At 48.7% G+C, this 26,370-nt stretch overlaps 1 protein-coding gene across 4 annotated transcripts in view; it reads right to left on the bottom strand.

Moving 5' to 3' along the window:
- Nucleotides 1–9,814: 9,814 nt before the first annotated feature.
- Nucleotides 9,815–26,370, bottom strand: part of CECR2 (CECR2 histone acetyl-lysine reader) — a 99,562-nt gene continuing 83,006 nt past the window's right edge. For 3 of the 4 annotated variants that reach the window (XM_085570010.1, XM_085570007.1, XM_085570008.1), the window contains 8 exons: nucleotides 26,264–26,301; nucleotides 26,087–26,178; nucleotides 25,687–25,813; nucleotides 23,895–24,328; nucleotides 22,635–22,763; nucleotides 21,732–22,548; nucleotides 18,752–20,156; nucleotides 9,815–17,897 (listed from right to left, as the gene is read on the bottom strand). In XM_085570010.1, the coding sequence (XP_085426136.1) occupies nucleotides 17,684–17,897; nucleotides 18,752–20,156; nucleotides 21,732–22,548; nucleotides 22,635–22,763; nucleotides 23,895–24,328; nucleotides 25,687–25,813; nucleotides 26,087–26,178; nucleotides 26,264–26,301 (3,256 nt within the window). In that variant the 3' untranslated portion in view covers nucleotides 9,815–17,683. The remainder of the gene's footprint in view (nucleotides 17,898–18,751; nucleotides 20,157–21,731; nucleotides 22,549–22,634; nucleotides 22,764–23,894; nucleotides 24,329–25,686; nucleotides 25,814–26,086; nucleotides 26,179–26,263; nucleotides 26,302–26,370) is intronic. The other variant, XM_085570009.1, reaches the window with a different exon arrangement.

Genomic DNA, 26,370 nt, shown 5'->3' with positions numbered 1-26,370 from the left:
CCTAATGCTCAGTTCTGAGATTTCTTTCATGGAAAATAGAAGCTGATGAATTACAACTTAAATATGTTTTGAAATCATCTTATCTAAGTATTGCAGTGAATCGGGAGCGGTAGGAATTTTACATTGTGCCATGAAGGGCATTTGCCAAGCTGTAACAACACTGGTTTTATGCAGTGTTTTTAACCTGAGGCTCTAATGTGTGTGCCCTCATGTAAAGTAGACTCTAAATACCTTTTACTGTCTCATTTCTCTCAAATGGAGATTGATTGCTATGGAAATCCTGATTCCAAGCTTATTTAATCTGTTTCTGGGAGAAATGCTTTAAATTTGGTCTTAAGAAATAAGATTATTTAGCAAACTTGTTTTTTCCTTTTTGTTTTACTGCTCTTTGCTGTTTCATTTGGGTGCCAGCTCTTGTTTTCCACAGGGATGGTTATGGTATTTATTTCTTCAGTGCTTTGCTTTTCAGCACATTTCTGTGACTGGGCAATAAGTGTGTCTAGATTGAAGTCTCCCTCTTTCTAAATTTTGGGTATCTGCTACAGCTTTTATCTTTGCAACAGTTGCTGATCCAGCTTCCAGACTAAGCACTGGGCTCTGGTGTTATGACACACATGTAGTGAAGGATAAGCCTTTGCATGTGCATGCTTGGCTGTGTTGTTGATTCAAAGAGTACTCCTTGAAGCAGAAGTGTTTTGGTCCTTTCTGATGGTTTCATCCAGCTCATCAGTAAGCTATCTGCAGATATCTGCTATCTGGTTGTCTTTGACAAATTAGACTGTTTGTACAGGATCTGATGGTCTGTTTCTTTCATGCAGGTAGCAAGACCTTCACAAATCCAGGTCTTACATACTTTTGAAAAGCAAAATAATAACTAGATAAGTGTTTGACTGTGGTTCTCACACTGGAAGATGTTGGAATTATTTACCTTTTACTTTTCTCTGTTAGTTTTGTATTTTTCTTCTCAGGAAAGAGGAACAAACTTCTTGTACTTGGATTCAAAAAATTGATGTCTTCCAGAATGTGTTCATTTTTGGTCAATGACAGCAGTGATTCAAAGCAGGTCATTAAGAAAGGGTCTGAGATTTATGTACCTCACAGCTGAAGTCCAGGAGTAGGGGGTTTGTACCCCCTATAGCTCCCCCCAAGCTGACTGAGGCATTATCTGGAACATCCTGGTCCTTTATTCCAGGTAAGAGGAACTGTTACCAAGTCTTCTAGAGATGCAGAGGAAAATGGGGTATCCCATCCAGGTGTACCTAGTGTAGATAGCAACCCTGTTATGTCTTCATCCAAACTTCCTTCAGTCTTTGTACACAGATTTTTGCAAGTCAAATGTGAAACAAAAGCATCACTTCAGGACAAATTCGGAGTTCCTTCTGGAGCATCTTTGCATCACGGTTTTGTAAGTTGAACTGTACTGCTGAAAGTAGCCTGATGACCCAGGGCAAATCAGTGAGAATGCTGATGTCTATTCATCTTTATATAAGCATGCATAATGTTCCAGTTGGGCACAGTAAACAAGCCCTAAGCCAGATCTGTATATTAAGAAACTGGACAAATACAGGGAACAAAGGAGGCATTAAATCAGGAAAAAATGTGAAGTTGTGATGGGAGGGGCAAGCACTGCAGATTAACAGTGAGATGGTTCAGCCTAATGGAAAAGGAGTTAGGGAAATGGATTATATTGCATTTGATCTGCAGAGTTGGCAGTGGAAAATTTAAGAGCAGGCTTGACACTGAAGTGGTCACCAAAAGACTTGAAATAGTCCTGCACATCTGAATCAAAACCCCATTTTAGAAGGTAGTTTTCACACCTAGACATATTAACATTAATCAGGGAGATCAGGCTGTATGAATGTTCCCTGAAAGTGCATGCAAGTGTCGAGAGAAAGCCTGGAAGAAAATGCTCAGAAAGCTGGCAGAAAGATGGTACCTTGCTTGCTGCATGCCCCTGTCCTGGCCTGCTGATGTTAGCAAGCAGAATATGCATCTTCTGGAAAACAGGAAAGTGTAAGCTCATACCTTACACAGCCAAATAGCACACACAGACCAGCCAGGCTGGGGCCACCTCCTGTGCCTGTTCCTGAAATAGCAGGGGAGGTTAAAAGAAAATGACCCATTTCCAAATAAAGTGCAGTGAAGGAGGAACAGAAAAATTTGGAATAAAAAGTGAACCACCCCAGGGGAAAATTCAAAGCAAAAAATTTTCTTTAGTTAAGTGAACTCTGAGCTGTTACTCTGGGGAGCAGAGGCTTGATAGTGCATATATAAAGCAACTTGGCAAAAGGTGTTTAGCCCTAAGCAAGAGCCCAGACAGACTTCAGCGTGGTTTGGCTGGGTGTGCTGTTTGATACAGGCAGCTCAGAGAGGCAGGTGGGGACCCCATCCTGCCTCTCAAACATGTTTGCAGGGAACAGGCCGTGACAAGAAGGCCCTTCCGGGGCTGGGATGTTCCTGCTGCTCTCAGCCAAAGCAGAGCTGGCTGGGAAACCCCAAATCTGTCTTCCTAGGCATCTCATTCAGAGCATCCCATACTGTTTCTTTGGCTTTGCTTTAGAGAAAGCAAGAAAAACATCTGTACAGGAGCATTCTCGGGTTAAAATCATGCTGATGATGTGCCAAAAATGTCATTTCCCAGCCCTTGTTACATGCTGGAAATCAAAAGCTGTGGAAATCAAGGCTACCACGTTATTTTAGGTGGTTCAAGGCTCATCTGTTGGGAAAGACTGCAAAGGAACTATCAAGGATAGTCCCCCTCAGCATTGTTAGAGGCTGTTTTTCCTTCCTGTGTCCAAGGATTTGCAGATCAGCTCCTTTTCCCAGCCAGCCCCTGGCTGCACAAACCGGACCCCAGTGCAAGCCTTGGGGCTGTTCAGCTCTCCTCCATGGCTGCAGGGTCCCAAATACAGAGGCAGAACCTTGACACGTGGCTGGAAGTGGACAGGAGAAGGGAACAGCTGTCTTAGCTGGAGAACTGAGCACAAGTAAGGGAGAGAGGGACACATTGAAGCATTCCTGCTATTGAGAGGAGCAGTTATCTTTTGCAAAACTTTGTTCATCAGTGCACAGTGTCTACCTTCCTTGCTTGGCACCATTGCCTGCAGTGCCAGTGCGACTCCTTTTCCCAGCAAAGGCCACTTTTACTCAGGTGGTTACAGACAAAACCTTTTTGGAACATCTGGAGAAAGGCTGGTGCTTCTCCTCAGAGGGCTGCAGAAGGAGAGGGGAGCATCACTTCCAGCAGCAATACACCAGAAGTTAATCCCAAAGCAGTGTTTGGGTGGCAGCACAAAAAAAATTAATAATGTCTAAACAATTAAATTATTATAATGCACAAAAAATAATGCAGTTCAAGCACAGAACAGTTGTTCCATGCTTCTGCTCTCAGCTCCAAACACTTTGAAGTGTTTGGCTAGCATCACTAGCCAGGGCTGGGACACCAGAAACTGGGAGGCTCCTTTCACCTGCTGCCTGGGTGACTTGCCAGGTGTCATTGCCACCATCGGTGGGCTCTGTGGGACAGGACTGCTGAGTTGCTGGACTTAAGGAATGGGCATATGAGAATTTTAACACTGAAGACATCCACATCCCACCTCCATGTGGCAGGAAGTGCTGCTGTTCTGTGTGCTCTTGACGTAGAGCATGAGCAGTTCATCACTGATGCTCTAAAATCCTGGCATTTGAAGTGTTAATTCCAGCATAACAGTGGCTACAGCTGCAATGCAGGCTAAAGGTGATAACCTATTAAAAACCTTTTAAAATGTTCCTTCTCCAGTTCTGTCAATGCCATTTTGCAGCAGGACATTCCTTATCTCCTCCCTGTTACGTTGGCAAGCATGAGCTGTTTGCTTTCATCCAAGTTGAAGCATTTGCCTTTCAGTTTCACCAAGTGACCTCTTTGTGAAGTCATGTGGAGTTGTAAAGCAAATTGGATCAACCATCTGGCTTTTTTTTCTGTTCCCCATTTAATACATTGCTACCATATCTCCCTGCATCTGAATGGTTTTATTGCTCTGTACTAGCCATTCATTTTTCATCCTGTGTTTCCCTTTTTCATGGAGCACCAGCTACATGTAGTGACTGGAAGGTCTCTGGATGTGTTGTGCTAGGGGGAAAAAGAGGAGAGAGGCAATCCCTTGGAGCAAAAACTTGGAGCTCACCAAAGCTTGGCTACTTTATCTCCATAAAGAGGTGTCCATGCTGCTGAGTGGATTTCTGGCATTCAGGCTTTGATTTTAACCCTTTGGCTGGTAATTTTAGACAGCCCTTTTGGCTGTACACCCATATTGGTAAAAGTGAAAAACATACTAGGGGCATATGCCCCAAATAAGTACATTGATTTATAAATTATATGCAGGTACTACTGTACTAATTATATTATAAAGCATAACAAAACTATAATTTTTAAAAGTATTATAGAAATATGAAATAAACACTTTTTATTTATTAATAGTGCAAACTGTGTTCTTCTCCTGCACCCCAGCAGGGTTTTCTTCTGCACGCACCTCACTTTGGAGACCTCTGATGTAGCAAAAAGGCTTTTCATGCTGGTGAATAGTAGTGACCCCTGAGCTAGAGGTGTTGTATCACAGCCAGTGCATCCACAGGGGTGTCAGGACTTCAGCAGAGGCTGAGAAACTCCCCCAGGACTATGAGGGGATGAGAGGGCTGCAGGAATTTGCAGAGGGCAAAGGCAGACATCTTCAGGGGGCTTCCTGGTCTCTATGGGAAGCTGTGACACCCCTCAGCTCCTCCCAGCCTTCGTGGGTAGGAGGTTCAGGGGTGCTGCAAAGCACCCCTGGGTGACAGACCCCATGCCTCCCACCCAAGCAGCACCAAGTGCCAGAGGCAGGGAAGCAGGGCGGAAAACCCGTGAGGCATTCCTGGCTCCCCCTCTGCTGCTGGATGTGGTTAGTGGGAGCAAAGGGTACCTTCCCCTGCTGGGAGCGCCAAAGAAGAAGTGGGGGTTTGGAAAGCAAACAAAGGAAGGGAAGGAAAATATCTTGGAGAGAAGATAGAGAGCATTAGGAGTCTCTTGGGAGGCACAGGGGGTGTGCGCACACACGTGGAGGGAGGATGCAGGAGCAGCCACTTTGATCTCCCAGAACATCTGGTCCGTGGGCATCCATCCGCCTGTGGGGCAGGCCCAGAGCCGTGCGTGCCTGGGAGAGGGGGATGCACACCCAAAGCCTGGTGCTGGTTCCCAGGCTCCACGGCCCCTCTCCTTCAAAGCACCCAGGCTGCATCAGCCCTGCTGGAAAGGCAGGGTGGCTCCTCGCCGTTCCCACGCCCGCCAGTGCCCGGGGCAAGCACTTGGTGCCCGGCTGTAGCCCCTCAAATCTCTCTGAGCCACGTGGAGCTGCGGCCACGGCGTGGAGGGGTGTCTGGGCTGCAGGGAGAGCAGCAGAGCAGGACCTGGGCAAAGGAGAGCAGCCTTTGGGGCTTTCATTTCAGTGAGGCCTGAGAATGGGTGCTCTGAGCCCAGAGAAGATGACATGGCCTCTGAGTCGGGCATGGGACACAGGATGACAAGGAGGCTGTGTTTAGTGTTTTGGTGGTGGCAGATGCTCAATGCCAACAGGCTGGGGTCAACACCCAGTGTACAACTGATCGTGGTGTAGGGGGATGTCACAGACATCAAACCACAGCACTGCTGACTGCTGTGCACAGAGACAGCCAGAGGTTTGGGTATGGTATGAGTCAAGCAAACAAAATACAGATGCAGAGGGGAGTGGTGTGGGCATTCAGGCACACAGGCTATCAAGCATAGCAACAGTTGACATGGGAGCAGAGGATCATTCCTACAGAGAGGTCTGGTTTGCCTTCTCCAGACTTTCTGGGGGACTCAAGCACCTCCCGGTCCAAGGAGCTACCTCACACAGCCTAAGGTTCTCAGTTTGAGGTGTAAAAAGTTCTTTCCCTTCTGTTCTTCTCCGAGGCTCACTAGATCCTCATCAAATAAGGAAAGAAACAGGGCATTTCTCCATATCACGCTCTGCTGTGCCTGGAAGTGAGCACACAGCTGCTTTTTAGGGAAAAACTACCCTGGTTGTCATGCAAGTGATTGGGCTGGAAAGGAACGTCTGGGTGTTACAAAGCCATGCTTGGTGTTACAAAGGGGACACGTGAAACATTGAGACCCTCCCTGCTGACCCCAAAACCTAAGTGCTCTCCAAGGGCCTCATCAGGGGGATAACTGACAGAGGACCTTCCCAAGGGAATCTGTGCATTTCCCTAGGGAAGCGAAGATCAGAGGGAGAGAGGCAGGGGCAGGCAGCCAAGGAAAGCAGAGCAGACTGGTATGCACAGGCTGCATTTCCTCAGGGGAGATTTGTTTCATATGCAGGTATGTCTTCAAAGGGGACACCAGGGTGCAGGGGAGCACCAGGGATGCTCCAGGGATGCATTGCCCCCCTGGGAACTTGAGTGGAGAGGCAGGTGTCTGTGGGAGCCAGCCATTTCCCAGGGGGGAGTTCTAGTTTATTGCTAATTTTCCTAACAAAACACAGTCCTATGGGATCTTCCAAAAACCCATGCAGCCTGGAAAAGCCAGGGATCAATAGGGGCTGGGACTTGGAAGGTTATAAATCTACTGGCATCTCCCATTTTGCCCAAAGTCCTGCTGGAATTAGGTGCTGAGGTAGCCAGCTGGTCTGCAGGGCTCTGGGCACAAGCTCTGCAGGATATCTTTCCCCTCTCTACTGATGCATTAAATTGTAATCCAGTATCCCTTTTGAGAAAGAAAATGAAAGCAAACTCTCAAATTTCTCTTGTGGCCCACACAGTGAAGTTTCCCTCACTGGATGCCACATTGGGAAGTTGGAGTTTGAAGCCGAGCCAGCAACGAGGCATCCCCCAATGCCTCCTCACCAAACCTGGGGGGCAAAGCTGTGTCCTTGTGCCCCCTGCCCCTTGTAAAAGCTCCCCCTTCTCTGCTCAGCCCTCTCCCCAGGCCAGGCCAGGCCAGGCCAGGCTTTGATGGATTGCAATCCTCCTCTGCCATGGTCAAAACAAAGGTCATGGCCTGAGGAAATTGCTAACAAGTTTTGCCCACCGCCCCGGAAGAACGGGAGCATTTGTGACAAGGGGGTGAACTTTTTATGATCCCTCCATCCTGGCAGTCTCTTTGGAGAAGTTGCATTTTACATCTCAATGTGGAAAAAAAAAAAAAATCAAAAATTTTAACTTATGAGTGCATTTATTTTTTCTAATAACCTATAAGTGAACATTTCTCCAATTAGAAAGAATTTGTTTTAGCCTAAAACTGAGTCTTCCTGAGCTATCCCAAATGTCCTAGTCCTGTCTTTCTGCGAGGTAGTCTCTCCCACAGTAAAGTGTGGTTACTAACGAGAAAATTCAAAATGGGAACTTTACCTTCAAGATGCTATGCTTTATTTTTTTGAGAAATACACAAAACCAACCAACACCCTCCCCTTAAAAAAAACAAAAACACAAACCCAAAAAAAAACCAAAAAACCCACAGATTATGCCAAAGATGTTCTGGTTCTTCCTTCACCATTAGTAATTTTCAAAATGCTGCATTTAGCCCCATTACAGCTGCATCATCCTCCAGCTGTAGCAAAGCCTGCCTGAAATCAAGGCTTTCCTCAGAGTCTGCCCAATCATGGGAGTGAGTGGCTGCCATTTATTTCCACACCCAAACTGAGTACTCAACTGGTCCCTGTTGAAACTGATTCATCAAATCCATCCCCAGTTCAAGCCTACATGAACAAGGGAGTTTTTTTTAAATGACTTTTTTTGGGGGAAAAAAGCTATTTGGGAAGCATTCCTATTCTCAAGGAGAACTCAGGCTAGAGAGAGAGTTTAAAGCCTCAGCTGAAGAGCTCAGAAAAGCTCCTTTTGTACAAGGGGGTGGGAGTAGCTTTGCCAGCCCATGGAGGAAAGGAAAGAGGAGAAGAATCAAGAATTGTGGATAGCAGTAGAAAGAAAGATAGAAAAAAATAAAGGGACACGTGGCTTGGTTTGACACGTGGCCTGTTACACTCGTGATAGCATCTTGTCAAGATCAGGACAAGGCATTTCCTATAGCACAGATAAGCTTTGTCTTTGCCTAGGCTGCAAGGCAGCTCTAAAAGGAGCAACTCTCCATCTGCCCCTTCCCCAGGACTGGTTCCAATTAGTGCCGACTCCACTGGCTTAGCCCCAGGATTAAAAATCTCCCTGTGCCAATCCCCTCTGACCCAAACACTTCCTGGGACTGATAGGGAGACCAAATTTCTCCCCTTCCTAAATTGGACAGCTTGCTCTTGTCTCCCCAAACTCTGGCCCCTGTGGAGGGGAGAGGGGAAGGGGGGATACATGACAAAGAGCAGCCCTTCATCCTCCCCAGGGACAAGGAGCCAAGGTCCTCAGAAGCCTTTGCAGAGCCTGAAGCTGCAGCTATGCTGGGGAAAAAACCCTGCTGGGATGTTTGACTTCATCTGCCTGCCCTGGACAGCATGGGCAACTCTGGCACCCAGCTGGTGGGTTTGGGGTACTCAAGATGTCAGGGTGCAGCAGGTCACATCTCAGGCTCCCCCAAAGGCCCAGGATGGGAAGTTGCCTACATGTGCTCCTGTGAGCTTCTTTGGCCAGAAAAGATGCTGGTCCCTGGCTTGGCCAGCGAGTTTGGAGTCCTACACCATGAAAAAATGTTTCTTGGGCATCTCTTTGCAGAGGCAGCTCTGGTGCTGAGAGCCAGGAGAGCGTGCTCAGCTTGGGAGCGGCCCCAGCCCTAGTGAGAATCCCACAGGAGGGGCAGATGGAGCCCATGGAGCAAGCAGGCTACGCTGCAGGGCTGTTTTGGCAGGAGGTATGAGCATCTGTTACCAGCCCTGGAGGAAACAGAGGGAGATTTCACTGGATGGAGCTGAGGAGAAGGAAAAGGCTTGCTTGCAGCATGCACCTGGGAGCCTTTGTGCCTCCATCCTTCTGCTGTGCATCCCCACCTGACTCTGTTTGCTGGCACCAGCTTTTAAGGAAAATCACCTTAACTTTGTCCTGATGTAAAGCTGCCGAATCAGCAGAACTGAGCAAGTTATTTATTCAGGGAGCAACTGTGCAATGGCCAAGAGCAAGCTGCCTCTATGCACCTACAGCAGGCACCTTCCAGCATGGAACAGTATGGCCAGTGCCTGGCTGTGGTGCTGATACCTGCTGAGAAAGAGCTAAGCTGTCTTTGAACACCTGCAACCCCTGCCTCATCTCACAGGGGAGATTGAATAAACAGCAAACAGCAAGTGCCCTTCTGGGCCCAATATTCATTTGGACCACCACACATGGGCTCCAAAGGCTTTCCATTCCTCTAGCAGCCCCTAAGGACCATCATTAACTAGCACAAAGTTGGGGTCACAGAGGTTACATCAGCTCCTCCTTAGCAGCATCAGTCCATGGGCTCAATTCAGGACAGAGAGGTTTGACATGGGTGTGGGGGCACAGACTACCTGTGTCCCAAAGTCACGGTGTGTTCTGGGGAGAGAGGCAGGCTTCCTGGCACACCTGGGCTGCAGGAAAACCCACAGCCCATCAGGGACTCTGGGGGGAAAGAAGTGACACCATCTCATTTCCACAGCTGGGTTGTTCATAGGTAGACAGCTGTTCTCCTGAACAGGAAATGATCCCCATTAGCTTTCCAGGTGCTCTCTTGTAAATGGATTACAAGTGGTACAACGGTGTCTGACTGCAGTCCAGGGCTTTGTCTCTCTGAAAAAAAAAGCCCTCTGTGTTATCCTCCCACCCCCATCCGCTTCCCCTTGTAAAGGAAGAGGGAGACCATCCAGGAGACAAGAAAACACACATACAGCAAGGGTGATTGCTATTTTAAGAATGTACTTTATACAAAATAACCAATTCATATGGAAATAAAATCTACAGACCTCCAAGGATCAAGATTTTAAAAAAGTTCTTTAAAAAAATTACCCAACACACAGTATTAAACTAACTATTGAGGTAACTGTCGCTCTTGAGGAACAAAGGTAATCAGCAGACCAAGACAAAATATACACAATATAAAAATAAATAGCATTCCCCTTTCCAGTATTGACCAGGAAAGTTCACACAACTTTGCAGCAGCAGGAGAGAGAAGAGGATCCCTGACACTGTGCTCTACAGGATGGGGAGGGAGGCGGAAACTCCTGGGCTGCAGGTGATGGAGAGGTGCAGCCCCTGAGGCCCTGCTGGGGACAGATGTGCTGGGATGAGCAGGTCCAGCATGAACTCCTTGAGCAGACAAACTGAGCCCATCCAGTCCAACCTTTCCCAAACAGCATGAGCAGCTGTTCAGCCTGGTTTCCAATTGAGCTGAGGACAAGCAAGCCCAGCCCTCGAGTGTTACATCCCAGCACACCCAGCAAAACATGCCAGTGCAGACCCCCACTGCAGAGGTCAGATTTCCCCCACTGAGGGACACAGGGAGAGGCATTTTCACAGCTTGGTGTGGGAAGTCTCTGCAGCAGCCTCAGTTCACCCTCCTGTCACCCTGGGACAGCTGCAAGCCATTGATAAGGGCCAGGCTTTTGCCCCCATGGCCACTAGACCCCTCCCTGCCCAACAACAAAAAGCACAGCAACATAAGAACAGCCTCACCCAAAAAGAGAAAGGCCCCCGTTTTCTCCTTGTGCCCCCGTCAGACAGATTACATTCTTTACAAACTTACAATAATACAAAAACAACCGCAACATTACCCAGCTTCAGAAAAATGAATGGATGTAGTGGCACAGGCTCCCCCACTCCCTTCCCAGCAATGCCAAGTGAAGCAGCAGTGAGTCCCTCTCCTCCCTCAGAGACATTATATCAGTGGTCCACCCACCCTTCTTCCATGTGCTGGATGGATGGATGGATGGACGGACGGACGGACGGATGGATGGATGGATGGATGGATGAGGCTCAACTTTACCCAACTGCTCCCTTCCCAAACACAGAAGCAGCAACCAGCTCTCTCATAGTTACCTTAATCAACCCACTAGCCTCTGGAAAGCAGGAACATGGCATGATGCAATGTAGGGCCACAGAAAGCACCTTGCTTCCCACTGAGACTGTGAATAGCCCCACAGAATGTTCCATAGCCTTAGCCCTAAAACAGTAAAGGAAGGTGTAAGTTGCATTGCTGCATGTTATTATTACTCAGAAAAGGATCAGGCAGCAGTGTTAATCGATCCATCAAGGAGGACACAGGAGTTTTCACAACTGTACACAGTATATGCACAGGCATTTTTAACCTAAACCCTCTTGGAGGTAGACATGCCAGGATCATGTGTGGGAGCCCTGCATAGGGACCAGGAGCAAATCCTTGTACTAGCAGATGGACAGACACCTCTGTGCCTGGATGGCAAACCCTCGAGGCACACGAGAGAACACTCATGAGCCACTGAAGACACCCTAATTTCATGAGGAGAGGAAATGTGCCCTCCCCGCCTGCTGTCTATGTGTGTGCAGAGAAGGCAGCTGGCACCTGTGCCCTTGTGCTCGTGTGGACAGTGAGCTTTCATCCCTGTACTTGACAGCCACTGACTGCACTGAAGCCAGCAGAGGAAAAGAGGTTTGAAAGCTGAGAAGCAAGGAGAGGGGAAGAGAACCAGAGGATGACTTTCCAGACTAAGAGTTAAGGCCTGGGCTCCTGTAGCTGCCTGGCTGGCTTTGGAAAGGAAGATTGCTCCCCTGCCATGTTTCAATGTTTGAGTGCACCAGGTGTCTGCAGGCCTCCTACTCATTTGATGCCCAGAGGAGCCCCCAGGGGCTCTCTTGTCTGACTTTGTTCACAAGGGAATTGTGCTCACACGGTCAGTTCAGTCAGTTTGTATTCAGAAGATATTCCACTTACTGCCCTTATGCTAAGTGAGCCAAGTGTTTCCAAATAAAAGGGGCAAAGGACAGAGGGACTTGCTAGAGTTGGTAAAAATCCCAATTAAGCCTCAGTCCTAATTAATCCTTTGTCTCCTCTTTCCCTGGTGGACGTAGCTCTCTCCTGGATGTGCTGTTCACTTTGATATCCACGTAACAAAAAGAGGAAGATCTTTGCCAAAAGAAATCTAGGGCATGGCTGCAAATGAAGGAAAAAAGCCCTTGGTCAATGCAAGACCAACAGTGTTAGATCTACAAAACACTCCACGGTCTCTCAAATCCTGCATGTCAGCCAAGGTGAGACAGTGACCAAAAAGGGAAGGGCACAACGCAGCTCTCCTCAAAGGTATGCTTGGATGTTATTGTCTAGTTCCAAATCCATTAAACCCTGTCCTGAATTTCCCTGCCTAGGGGTGGACTGAGCCTTGCCATGGTTGTCCCCAGGAGCTCCCGTTGGGAGACAGCTGGAAATGGGTCCCTCCCCTGCTCTTTTTCAGAGTGGGAGGCCAGAAGGCACAGTTCATTATGTGCTGGTTAAAAGAGTTCTCCTTCGCAGCGTGCTCACCCCCATCCATGTTAAACAGGTACAGAAGGGAGAGGCTGCGAGGGAAACCTTTGAGATGCTCTTAAAGCTCACAGGGGCTGCAGCTGCAGCCTTCCTTGCACAGCCTGCTATCCCAGTCCTGGCCCTGCAGGAAGGACCTGGCACTCACACAACTGCTCTGCAAACATCAGCACCCGCCTTACAGCGAAACAGGAATTCTGCAAGAGCAAACTCCTCCATTCCTCCACTGGTGCACCATAATAAAAACTTTTTAAGGGGTTGCTCTCATTAAGTGCAGACCCAGTTGCATGGCTGCTCTGCAGCAAGGGGAACCAGGACCAACTACACCATCACAGATTCCACCGCTGGTCTTCTCCAAGCCACCATGACACTTCCCTGTCACTCATTTCAGCACCTTCTCTGAAATTCCACAGAGCATACAGTAACACAGTCTTTTCAGAAAAGGAAAGCAGAACAAAGCCATCAAGAACAAAGAAACCACCCTGTTTGAACAGAGAGATGGACAAAAGCCTGACAGGGATCAGTGAAGAAAATAAAGAAGGGCTGTTTTCTAATTATATTTTCATTTTAAATGGAGAAGTGTTGGGGTGAGAACCTGCAGGGGAGCTGCCTCAGTCAGCAGAATAAAAGACAGCCTCTGTGACTTGCTTGCAGATAAGACATCATAAAGCTGATAGCTCTCCAAGACCCTGAGAAACCACACTTACAAAAATATACACAGGCGATTTGCTCCAGAAAGTCTGCATGGGAAAGGCATTTGGCAGACAAGAAAGAACCAGAAGCTTCCAAGAAAAGTGTCTCCATGTACCTCAAAGTCACAAATCAAACCAGTTGGGCCTTGAAGCTTCAAATTTACTTTCCTCTTTTGTCCTCTTCATTGCAGACTGGTGCCTTGGATTGCTACAGAGTGGCTTGGTGGGTCACACCATGGAATTTATAGACTGCAAACTTCTCCTAAGTTTGCTAAAAGTCACAGTGAAGCCTCAGTGATTCCCTTTCCAGTTGAATTGCCAGGGCTTGTATCACCTAAGATGCCAAAAGATTCAGAGTCTCAGGGGAGTTTTATACAAAAGCATTTGCAAAAGCAACTTGACATCTAGGACGCTTGGGAACACCACACACCACTTAGAAAGGAGGAAGTGGCAGGGAGAGCAAGAGGCTAAAAAGGTAGAGTAGCATACAAAGCTCTTCTGAGAACATAGGAAATTTTTGTCCTGCTTGATGAGGGTCAATTTCATAATTGTTCTATGTATTATATAATCTCACTTTACACAAAATCTGTAATTATAGCAAAACACATCCTCCAGATGGGAAAAGTAATAGCTACAGGAAATTTTGCACACTCACTAGTCCAGGATGCTTTCTGAAAAAGGACCACCTGGTAATATACTGTACTACAACAATGCTAGGGAATGCACTGGAGTTTCTCTGTATTGTGTTAAAAGTTTAAGATAGTGGCACAAGTATGGCACTCAAAAGCCATGTTATTTTAAAGTGCAGCCACACTTCTCCTGCACTGCAAGCCAAATCGTGGCACAAAACACCACTCTGCACAATAACAGCTGTGATGCTACTCTTCTAAATCCCTCAAACCTATCTTCCACAATATCTACAAAGCAGCATGATTTGGAAATAATAGAATTCACATTATCTGTTCCTCTTTATATTTGCACGGGTATTCCAGCCCAGCAATCCTCTCCCAGGGCTGTGTCCTCTGAGGGGAATCAGTTTGCAGAGATTTGCTCAGATTGTACCTAGTGAAATTAGGCTCTGATTTTCAGGGGATCCTTAGATGTTGTAGGAGGGAAAGAAAAACCCCCAACCCTCACTTATGAATAAAGCATTTGAAAGTCTGGAAACTCTGATCTAAGATTCCACCAGCATCTCTCCACCTCAGTGTGTCCTGTCCTAAGGAACGCCCAGCCACAGTTCCCTGTATTCTTTATAAGTACTTTTCTAACAGAAACCATCTGTCCTCACAACAGCAGCTTGTTAGCCATTTTAATAAAAATTACTGACTACATCAAAAGCCATTTACCTAGAAACCCTCCAAAGGAGTCAGCTTCACTACTTGTTTTTGTCTTCCACACCTGCAAGCTAAACCCTTCTCCCAGATTTACCTCATGTCAGGTGAGGGTATCTATCACTGTCTAACACTTTACTACCCTCTCCAGACAGACCACAAGCAATTCCTGCCATCCTTAGATTTCTCCTGTTTTGTCTGAGGCTTTGTCCTCATCCAAAGGCCATGACCACTAGAACCATGTTTGTTCCATGCCAGGTCCAGCTGAAGTGTGTTTCAGCTTGCTTAGAGAGTTTTTATAGCATCTAAAAACCTCCTGTTCCACAGCGTTCACAATGGGTTGAATGAGAGGCCCATTCAAATATTCAGCTGGCTGTGATACAGAAGACAGGCTGAAGTATGGCAGGGCTTCTTTGCAGAATCTACATTCACATTTCCAGAGTTTTCAATGCTTTGTTACAAGTTATATTTTTCAGTTTCTCTGTTTTTAAATGTTATTTCCAATCATTTTTATATCTACAGTGAAGTAAAGACTATTTTACAAGGAGAAGCAACTGTGTCTCAGGTTTGTTGTCTTAAAGAAAAGTTATACTTGCACAATTTTTTATTAATATCTACTACTCCTTCTGTGACTCTGTTCAGTGAAGGATCCAGGCCTGCCTTTTGGAGCAGATGGGGCACCTCTGAAAACCACTGCCAGCTGATGAGCCAGCTTTGGTACAGATTTGGAAGAGACATAACATAATGTTCTTGGCTGGGGAAAGCAGTTACCCATTTCTCAGTCAAAGGTCAACCTTCAGGATCATCTCTTCCAGTTCAGATCAATCCATCAGTCACAATTGCTCCCTGACAGATGAATACAAATGCCAAAACCACAGCAAAAAAAACCCACCTTCCCTTTCCTAATGTAATGGCATCTGTAGATAGATATTGGAAGTTATTCACAGTACATTGACAGATATCCCAGACAACTGCCTGGCCTAAGCAGCCTGCTGCTGCAGCTCATAGGCTGGCTGCAGCAGTGGGTAAGAACTGCATTTGGAAGCACACTTGTGCAATCACACGAGGAATTTTAACCCGTTAGGCTTGGAAAATGCCTTGGCCCTACACAGCTCATCAGAGGCAAAAGTACTGTAGCAACAGAGAAGTGAGGCTCATTGGGCACTAACAGTCCTTCCTTTTCCCAGCTATTTCAGGAAAGTATATTTCTCATAATTTAGACTTTTTGATCCTCCAAAAAGCTTAGGACAGAGGCAGCAATGGCTCAGTCAGATGCTACCTACCATTTACATGAACAGTTCTGCCAGCTTTACACAGCAGGACAAAGGCAGTACAATCATGCATCCTGGTTCAATCCAGCTAAAAGATATGTGTGATAGCACCATCCAAAACAAGAAAGCAGACAGAAAGATTCTCCAGAAACTGGAGACAGTATCCCTCCTCTAGCTGGTAGCACAGACTGGAGGGGCATGCTGCTCTGTCCTTCTCCTGCTGCCATACTCTGTCCTACTCCTTTGCAGATCCTCTTTTTAACCACTGTCCTCTCCCAGTGCAACCAGCAGCTGCTCACAAGAGCTACGCTCCCAGCAGCTCTTGCTGCCCAGCCTCATAACTTAACAACTCCCTTATTTTACTCCAGCTTCCCAAAGAATAAACTGCTTGTTAGCTTTAAGATGTGAATAAATGCAGATGAAAATCCTATGGAACTCACTTGCACTGGCACAGAGGGCTTTTGCTGGTGCAGTACTGTCACTATACTCATGGAAGTTGCCACTGGCCCTGCAGGACCTGTTGCTTGACAACAAATTAAACCAACTCAACTCTAGCATGCAGCCCTTTTGTCCCTCAGCCTCTGAGCCAATCGACCTCAACATCTAACTCTGAATGAGTGCTTGAGTGCTTTCCAATTCACCTGCAAATCACAAATGCCAAATCCAACAAATGGCCCACATTGTAGTGACCCCACAATCCCCCAGGGCAGCCTCTTGCTCTTCCTCCTCAGCAAGAGTGCTTAGGAAGCCTGTGGAACTTTCTAATTCACTGCTGCAAAGAAGTGAATTTAGCCAAGGATCAGAGAAAGAGGTGGGGACTCGTCTCCTCTTCTCAGGCAGCACGGCAGTACAGATTTGCACAAAATTTGTGCTACTGCATAGGTGCTGCTCCACCTGCAACTGCACTGGTTTCACCAAAATGTTTTAAGGGGACCAGTTATGCGATTTTCTGTTTTCTAGAGCACACATTTCTTCTATCAGAAAGGCAGGGAGAAGGGTACTATACTAGCAGAAGCGACAATGCCATGGGTGTCCTGCCCTGGTTTCAATTCCTGGTCCTGGTTTCCTTGTTCCCCCATGATGACAGGAGTTGGAAGTGCACTCAGGCCCTGCATCAAGAGGGGTGGAGGTGAGAGGGGAAGGAGGAAGAAGACAAGAAAAAGAGGAGGACATGTTATGCTCCTGAGCAATTCCAGCTATTAAGTCAACCAGCCATGGGGTCGTGTCTTGGTTGCAGAGGACAGCAAATCATCCATCACACATTGCCTCACCTCTCCCCACTCCCCCGAAATCCTCACCCTTATCCTGAAAGATTTCAGTGTGTTATGATTGTAAACAGTTAACGATTCCTCCAGTGCTAAGCCCACTACAAGCCGGGCCCACCCCCTCCCCCATTATGTACAATACATTCACCAACAACAGAAATTTATTTAGAAAGGCAACAGGTTAAATTCTGTAAACTGGATCCAGCTCCAAAACACACACGTTAATACTACAAGTAAAATTCCATCATCGTCCTCTTCCACCCTGAAAAATATACCTGAGTTTAGCAGTCAATGAAAGTTTCCACCCCCACCCCCGCCCTCCCCACCCGAAAAATCCCTCAAACCCTGAATGAGACGCAGTCTCCGGTCACGGAAAGCCACTAATTTGGGGTGCCCTGCGATGGCAAGCCAGCTGCTCGGCGGGCTGGGCCCAGCACCACTGCGGGTTTCCCGCACAAAATCCGTCACAGCACTGTGTTCCACAGACCCGGGAAGCTCCATGCTGCTCGGGCGAGGGGAGGCTGGGAGCAAGACCTGCCCCTCCTCTCCGTTATCCAAATCACGTGTGGCTTTCATCTTCATGAAGTCTGTCCTTCCTTGGACTAGCTCTGGAAGAGGAAGAACAAGAGTTGGAGGCTTTATCTGGCAGCTTCAAAAAGGAATAAACTCGTGATTGCATGCAACCAGTTCAAAGCTAACACTAGTGATCTGCCCAATTTCACAGCTTCCTCCAGTTCTTCCCACCCTCATCAAACACCTCAATCCTTTTAACCACTGGGAGGAGAAAGACGTGTACTTCAGCTCTGCTCTCTCTAGCAGCCCTTACTTGATCCAGAGGCAACGCTGATGGTTTTTGTGACGTTAAATCTTCCCGGGCCATGGTTGTTGTAGGCATCTTCGGGAAAGGAACTTGAGCCTGATGCATTTGCATTCTGGAGTCAGGTTGAATGGAGAGAGTTTTAGCACATGAATGTCAGGAGTAAATCCCCACACTTGGTTAAAACTACTTCACTGAAGGCATACATACAACATTAGCATACAAGCATTTGTCTTGTATATTCTGTCTGGCTTCCCCCCCAGAACACAGCCCTCAACCCATGCCATTCCCCCAGCGGCTTAGCTTTAAGCCAAGTTCCCTGATTACTAGAAGAAGGAAGGACTTGATGCTGTGATTATGACAAAACAGTAATAATTGAGGCACATTCATGAAAACTGAACAGGGAATTGTTGGAGTAGTAGTATTTTCCACTTGGGAATAAAATGTGATATGCGGTCTCAGTGAGAAGTAACTTTCTGTGATGGAAATTAGACATAGAGAGATGGGCCAAAGTAAGAGGAGGGAAAAAGAGGACAATATTAAGGATGTTCATAACAAGAGGCAAACTTCCACTTTAGTCAGTGACTCTGCCCCACTACAAACAAGGTTAAATAAAACATTTACAAAGAAAATGGCAAGAGTCCGTGTGATTAAGAGATGCTCAACCCTGCATGATGCATTAGCAAAACACTGTAGGGGGAAACTCAGCACTGGTGTGGGGATGGATGAAGCAGGCTAACAGGTTCTCCATGACAGCAAGTGCTCCTTGCTTTAAGGAGATGCAATGAGACTCTCTCTCCATCTTAGCACTCTTACTCCGAGAGTCCAAGAACCACCTCTTAGCCTTTCAACTTGACTTGCCATCTCCTGTGACTTGAAGCCATACCCCTTCAAGGGCATCCAACAGTGATGGCCACCCAGGCATCACCCCCCTCCCACCTTGCCTTCTTGCAGAAAACACAATCTTACCCCGAGGGTCTATATAAGTCCTGGGGTGGCCCCCCCATGCCACCTCCACTGCCTCTCTGATCCATCAGCAAGGCCTGAAAGTGACCCACGTTCTCCTCTTGGCAGCGGTACAAGGGGCCCTCCTGAGAGAGGCCATTGGCCTGGCTGGAGGCTGGATGATGAGACAGGTGAGCATTCATGGGTGATCCATACGTCCTGGGCTGGAAGTGGCTGGCTGGATGCCGGGATCCGTAAGGAGAGCCAGTCTGTAGCATCACCCCGTGGGGAGGGAAAGCCGAGGGGCCGAATCCCATCCCCGCACCCAGGTGTGGCGGGGGGGCTCCATAGAGGAACTGCCCTGCTGCCACTGCGCTCTGCCTCTTAGCGGCTGCATTGTGGTTGTCCAAATCAAGAAACTCTTTGGGACTCTCGGGTCTTTCCTGGGACTCCTCGGACTTCTCATCTTCAGGCCCCATCTCCTGCCCATCGCTCGGAGAAACCTCTTTGGCACTTGCTATGTCCACGCGGCTGGGAGAGACCAGGGCGGCGCTCAGCGCCTCGCAGCCCGGCAGGCCGGCGGAGCCCCGCTCTGGGAAAGGGGGTCTGGCCTGGGATGGGTGGGCACTGGGGTGCCCGCTGGGGCTGGCCTGGGGGTGGAGAGGTCTCTGCCAGTCCGAGTAGCCCTGCGGGCAGCCGTAGTAGGGCGGTCGCTGGTAGTGGTGGTAGGAGGGTTGGGGCTGCGGCTGGTAAGGATACGGCATTCCCTGGGGTGGCCGATAACGTGGGAAGACGCCGGGGTGGGCGCTGCTTGGCTGGAAACCCCGCGGGGGAAAATGCTGGGGATGGGAGGCAGGAGGAGGTGGCTTCCCCCCCATCACAGGGCTGAACCCCTGCAGGCCTGGGTTGATGTGGTACCGCCCGGCCGAATTCGGGTATTCCAGACTGGACATGTAGAGAGGATGAAACTGGTTGGGCGTGGCCCCCATGGAGGTGGCATCCACGCCAGGGAGGCCGGTGCCCTGTCCCATGCAAGGCACGGCTCCTTCGGGCAGAGCCTTTCCCCCACCACAGAGGGGCTTCTCCAGCAGGCTGGTGGCCAGCCCCTTCCCCTCGGGGCCGCTTGCCGGCCCCTCACCCGCTGCCCCATTCTGAGGCAGGGGAACCCGTCTTTCGGAGGTGGGCACCAGGTCCCTCGTGCAGCCTGGGTCACCGGCGTAGCCGCTCTCTGCTGACCACGTGCCTTTGCCCTGCCCTGCCTTCAGGTCGCCCTTCACACTGGGGTCATCTCCCTCCCCATCCTGGGGCAAGGCGCGCCTCGTGCACTCCATGGGCAGCGGGGGCTTGGGATGAGGTAGGAGTTTGGCGTAGGCCCCGTCGGGAATGCTGATGCACTGAGCCTTCTCGTCCATGCCTGCCAGTGTGTCCACTGAAAGAGAGGGAAGAAAGCCAAACATATGTCTAATTTTCGCAAATTTGGGTGAGCTTTAAGAGCTGCTTCTTTTAGAAGTGCTCTTTTAAAAACTGCTCATGAGGTTGCGTCTCTCTCTGAAAGATGGCACAGGCTGTAGTGCCGCGCTCCCGCCCCAGATCCCTGATCTCAGCTGCAGTTTGCAGGCCACTGCTAAGTCACAGACCCCCTGGAATTACGTGGCACACGTGTTTGCTCTGACATAGAGGTGTGCAGAGGCTGCCTAAAGGAGAGGCAGAGTTGGGGTCCACATGACAGGGACATAAGGTGTTGGTGTACTGGCAGCTTAATTTCAGGCTGCCTTATCCCTTCCAGTATAACAGAATTATACAATAGTTTGGGTTGGAAGGGACCTTAAAGGTCATGTAGTTCCAACCCCACTTGCCATGGAGACAGACGCCTTCCACTAGAACAGATAGATTGTTCAAAGTCCTCTTCATCCTGGTCTTAAAACACATCCAGGGATGGGGCATCCACAGCTCCTCTGAGCAATCTGTGTCAGTGTCTCGCCACCCTCACAGTAAAGAATTTCTTCTTAACATCAAATTTAAGCCCACCCTCCACAAACCCTCTTTGCATCCAGCTTGGGCAGAAGCACCACCTTGCCTTGAGATACCGCAGAGCTGATCACAACCATATTTTAACCAACTGTGGTTTGGAGATGAGACTGCTCTGTCCTGGAATCACTCAGCATTCTCCCCTGTCTCTGTTCTATATCCAGCAAGCTAAATTATGATGATAACTTTTAAGCAATGCCACACAATGAAAGAGTTTCCTCTTAGTGCAAGGCACACAAGGGATTGATAAAAGATACAAGGGTTTTGATCTCTAGTTTACCAGCTAGAATTAATGAAGAAAAATTTTTTTGATCTCTGAATTTTTTGATCTCTACATTAGGTTTTATTTTTAAGGTTCTTTTCTTTTCTTTTTATTATCTGTAGTTTACCAGATAGAACAAATGAAATTCAATCAGAAAGAGATTGGTAAGGGCATGCATGACATGTTGCCATCCCACCTGGACTGATACATCTGCTCAGGAGCTTTTGGGCAGCCCTGGTGTGTGAAGATTTTAAGATGTTGAGAGCTCATAAGGCAGATGTGCATTTCGGAGGAGAAGCTATACTTACACACACTCAAAGGAGTATATTTAAGGCATTTATTCACAAAACATACCCTCTCCTTACCTAACTCTCTGCAGATCAAATTTTTATATTAACTCCAGGTGAGCTCTAGAAACATTACAGACTGCTTTGCATTTGCACCTCGTGGCACACTGATAACTTTCAGGTAAAGCTGGGACAGAGGGGACCTCTGGCAGGCTTCAGTGAAACAAAACAATCCTAGAAATATCTAAGCAATGCCCTGAGTAGCAAATGTATTCCAACTTAGATTAAAAAAAATAATGAAACTATGTGTACAAACTCTGTTCCGCCCCAAATATTTAATCAGGATTTGAATTATTTTCTGAGCAGCGGAGGCAACAGATGCAGGCAGGGAAGGTCAAGTGCTACCAGAGGGCACTCAGGGTGTTACCTTGGTTGCTGTCCATGTCCATGGTCTGGCCAGTTGGATCCTGTAAGCTCCCATTTCCCATGGGTTTTGGGGGCTGGCCGCCGGCGGAGGCGGCGTGAGCCAGCTGGGGAAAGGGCCCGGGGAGGTGCGGCGGGGGCGGCTGGCGAGGGTGGTAAGGCACACCCGGCGGGCACACGCGGGAGGACAGCTGCTGCATGGCGATCATCTCCGGGCTGTCCAGCATGGAGTCCCCGCCCTGGCACCCTCTTTGAACCTGCGGTGGTCCCCCAAAGAGAGCGGCCGGCGGCTGCGGCATCCTCTGATTGGCGGCTTTGCCGGGCGGTCGCATGTACCCTGAGGGAGGCACCCCGTGAGGTAGGAAATTTGATTGCTCGCTCCACTGGCTGGGAGGCAGCGGCGGCCTCATGGCCCGGGGGTCCATCATATGCCCCAGGACCCGGGGCTGGAGCGAGGGTCCCGGCCCCATGGGCGCCTTCTCCTCCGGCCCCACGGCAGCCTGGCCAGCGGGGCCGTGGCTGCCATTCCATAGGGCTGGGTGTGCGCGGTTCAGGTACTTGTAGGGCCGGTACATGTGTCCTGGGGGCACCTCCGAGCCCTCCGGCGGCTTCACCGGGGGCCCGTTGTGCTGCGGTGGGAGGAAGGCCTGCTGGAACTGAGCCGGTGGGTAGATGGCGTCGGGCGGGGGGCCGCCCACGCGCCCCAGCTGCAGGGAGCCCAGCCGGGGGCCCAGCCCGGCCGCGTGGGCAGGCGCTGCGCACGCCTGCTTCTCCGGAGTGCCCAGCCGGTGCCCGCGGTGCTCGCTCAGTCCCACGGCCGGCTGAGGAGAGAGAGGGGGAGTCTCAGCGACAGCCACGGCACCTGCAGCGCCTGGGGTGCTGCACTCCTTTGGCAGGAGGGGCTTACCTGCATGGCAAAGTGCTGGTGCTGCTGGACCGGGTCTCCGGGATGGGGCTCGGGCACTCGCGGAGAGCCATACAGTTTGGCGGGGTCGGATCCGTGCAAAGGGCCGAAGGCTCCTGGCACTGCTGGTCTCTGAGGGATGGGGAGGGGTGCAGGGGGGAGAAATAAAACAATCTGTGAAGTGCATAAAAGCAGCAGAAATACTGCAGGTGAGGGGAAGCCAAGGCTGGAGTAACCACACAAGTAAGCAGCCGGACTCTTTTGGAGGTACTGTGGAAAAGCTGTACTCTCTTCTACGAGGTGATACAGGCCTTATCAAAGCCACTCGACCACACCTCAGCCACCCACCCCTGAACTAAAGTTTGCAATACACTCACTTGCCACCCAATACTGGGGAGCAAGAAAGAAGACTGGAGGGGGCAGTGGTTTGCTTCAAGAAGAGGAATGGACCACAAGAGCATGGAAGCACGAAGACAACAGGGAATGTGCTGGATTTCCTTCAAAATACTCAATGCCTCCAGCTCTCCTACTACCTCCCACTATCTGCAGCACAAGAATCGCTCTAAAAATTTTGTTTGATCTCTAAGGACAACGGATAGCCCAGACCTCAGGAGAACAGCAGATACACCACACCACAAGCCATCACTGGTTAAAATGGAAAAGGCAGTGAAGGATGGGTAAGGAATGGCTCAGAAGGGAGGCAGAAGAGAGGTGGCATTCAGAGAAGAAACACTGGGCTAAAGATAGGTCACTGCTGCAGTCCAGGGTGGCCTTTGTTTGATTTCGTTTACAGCTTTTGTAAATAATCAAGCACTAAATGCAGTAGTACACAGATGGCACAAAGTTACCAGGCATCTGTAAACAATTGAGACAAAAGAAGACCAGATTGTTGAGCTCCATAAACTGGGGGATAAGGGAAGAAATGTTACAGCTTTCCATGCACACTGGGGTTAATCTCCAAGGAGAGAAGAGAACTGGGGGAATCAGCTTGTGCAAGTCTACAGTGGGACATGCCAGCCATGGGAAACATTAGGAGATTACCCCCACCTAATGTGGCAAAAACTTAAATTTCACCAGTTTAAATCTAAGGGTTGAAAAGTTTCACTTGGAGGAACCATAGCTCTCACCCTTTATCTCTGGGAAAAGGTTCCTGACATGCACTAAGGTTTCATGGTAGGAAGTTTCATTCCCCCTTCCCTCCCCACCCTCCTTCCTTCTCTCCCTTGTCCTGATGGGCAAAGGACAGCAGGAACTGCTCCTCACCATCTGTCCAGGATGTGGCACAGGGCTGGGCATGCCGCCGTACTGCAGGGAGCGGGGGAAGCCTCGCCCACTGGAAGGGCCCACTTCTCGAGCAGTCTGCATGGGGTTGCCACCTGGGTCATCTACAGAGGACGAGGAGAAGGAGGAGGAAGAGGAAGAAGAGGAAGAAGCAGGAGCCCTGGAAGTAGCTCGATATGGTGGAGGTTTTCCTCCATTTTCCAGGCGTTGCTGTCTCTTGCCAGGCCCATCTGGGTCTCGTGATCGAGTCCACACACTGCCTGTGCTGGAGCGGCCGGTCCTCCGGCTTCTCTTCTCTCGTCTCCCATCCTCTCTGATCCAAAACTCCTCATCTGTGTCTCCCTCTTCCCCAGGGAAGTGCTTCATCATCGCTCGGTGGAAACACCTCTCCAAGTTGTAAGCCATCTTTGTATATTCTGCAGTCAAAAACCCTCAAGAACGTCAGAGACTCATAGAGAGAAGCAATTAAGCAATTATGCAACATTGGATAAATCATCTCCCCTCTGCCAAGTTTCTCCAAGGAAGACTTTAGTTTCTAACTAGTTGGCTTTGGCTCCTAAACTGCATAAGCAGCACAGCATCAGTTCTGTTCAGTAACCCCACCAGAGGACAGGCACACAGGCATGACAAAGTACCACTGGCAGCATGGCCTGCAGAGTCAGCATTAACTCAGTGTTCCAGCCTAGTGCCAAGAATTACATTAGGAGAGCACCACCTCTGCTCACAGAGATGTGTGACCTGCACAGTTAGCCAGCAGGAGTGCTGAGAGAAGAAATGTGAGCTTCCAGCAATGCTATTTGATTACTTTCAGAGGCTTTTCTTGGACTCGTTCAGATCTCTGCTGTGGGCCACAAGATAGACGAAAATCAGCAAACACATTTATCTGTGTCGTTTCCAAAGCACTTGTTGACCCAGGCACTAAAGCTATTGCCAACACCAGCGTCCCCACTGCATCATTTCTATTGGACAGTTCTGCTGAGATGAGCTTTTACTTTTTGTTGAGTGGATAGGAAGGAAAAGACATGTGAGAGGTGTTGGTAACAAGGCCTTGAAGCAAGTGACTTTCCAGTTGTTTCCACTAAACTAACCCTGAAGTTCCTTGAGGAACAGAGCTCTCCCAGTGGCAGTGCAGGTATGCTTTTATTTGCAGCCAACAGTAGCAAGCTGATTTGTTCTTAATGTTGCTCTCCCTTTCTCACCAGGTGTTGCTGGTGAGACAGTGTGCAGTGACAACCCACCATATGGGAATTGATTTCTTATCTAAGCAACACATAGACTTTTAATTGGCATGCCAATTAAAGCCAGGATTTCCCATGTTGTTCCTTCAATAGCCAAGGAACCTAAAAACTACATTTTCCACCCAAAGGACAGGCATGGTTCACTCCTCACTTTCCTGTGGTACTCAACAAACACTGGGAGTTAACCAGACTCCAATGTTTTTCAAAGTCTGTATTAGTATGAGGAAAAGGGGCACACATAAACACATGAAGGAATGAGCTCAGAAAGAAACACTCTCCTCTCTTTGTGTGTTCTGCCTTCACCATCTACCAGCATGCCATGCTTAGTATGCCATGCCCCAATTCAGCATGAACGGTGCTAAAAGCCTCACTAAAACCCAATGTAGGTCTCAGTAATTATTACCATTTTATCTGGTCTTCCAAAAATAATTTGAAAGAGAATAATCACAAATCAAGTACTGGTGGGGAGGAAGAGGGCACTGCTTGCTTTGGCTGAGCACTGCAAATAGACAAATTTAACATCTTACTGCTCTTACCACTGCCTTCACCGTTGTACTTAAGACAGTTCCTGAACATGGTCTTCATATCACCCACAAATTCATCCTTGGTGCAGTACTGACCTCCATTCAACTTCTTCTCCATGCTAGATATATCCATGGGAGCCTGGAATAGAACCAAATTTCCTTTCAGTTACAGAAAACATAGTGGAGCTTACAAAGTTAGAGCTCAGAGAGGACATGGGCAGCGGAGGATGCTCTCCAGAGAGGCAGCCATCCATCTTTGGTTTTCTTGATTTGTAAGGCTAGAAGGGACTGCCAGAATCATGGAGATCGACTGTGAGAGTAATACAGCCCATCAAACTTCAAAACATTTCCAAAAAACTTCATCCCAGTCAACCAAGTGCATCAGTCAAGATGGCTGGGCCACTTTCCATACCTTAATGATCTGATAGTAGTTGGGAGCATATGATTCATCAACGGGCTCCAAGAAGGGCCAAGAGTCCTTGTGAGCCTTCACCACATCTAGAACTGGCGGTAGCAAGAGAAAGGTGCATGGTTACACGCACACACACAGAGAAATATTTCATTTTGAGAAAGCTGGGGTGGGACTAACCTTTGTACATGGCTGTGAACTCATCGTCCAGTTCAAAGCTGTAATGGGAAACACCACAGTGAATATGCAGACTGAGGATAGACAAGACATGCTCTGTACTTCATCTC

This window comes from Lonchura striata, chromosome 1A, assembly GCF_050655825.1.
Source record: "Lonchura striata isolate lonStrDom1 chromosome 1A, ASM5065582v1, whole genome shotgun sequence".
Classification (NCBI taxonomy): domain Eukaryota; kingdom Metazoa; phylum Chordata; class Aves; order Passeriformes; family Estrildidae; genus Lonchura; species Lonchura striata.
Note: the sequence above shows the minus strand (reverse complement) of the source record. Positions and strands in the feature narration are given on the sequence as shown.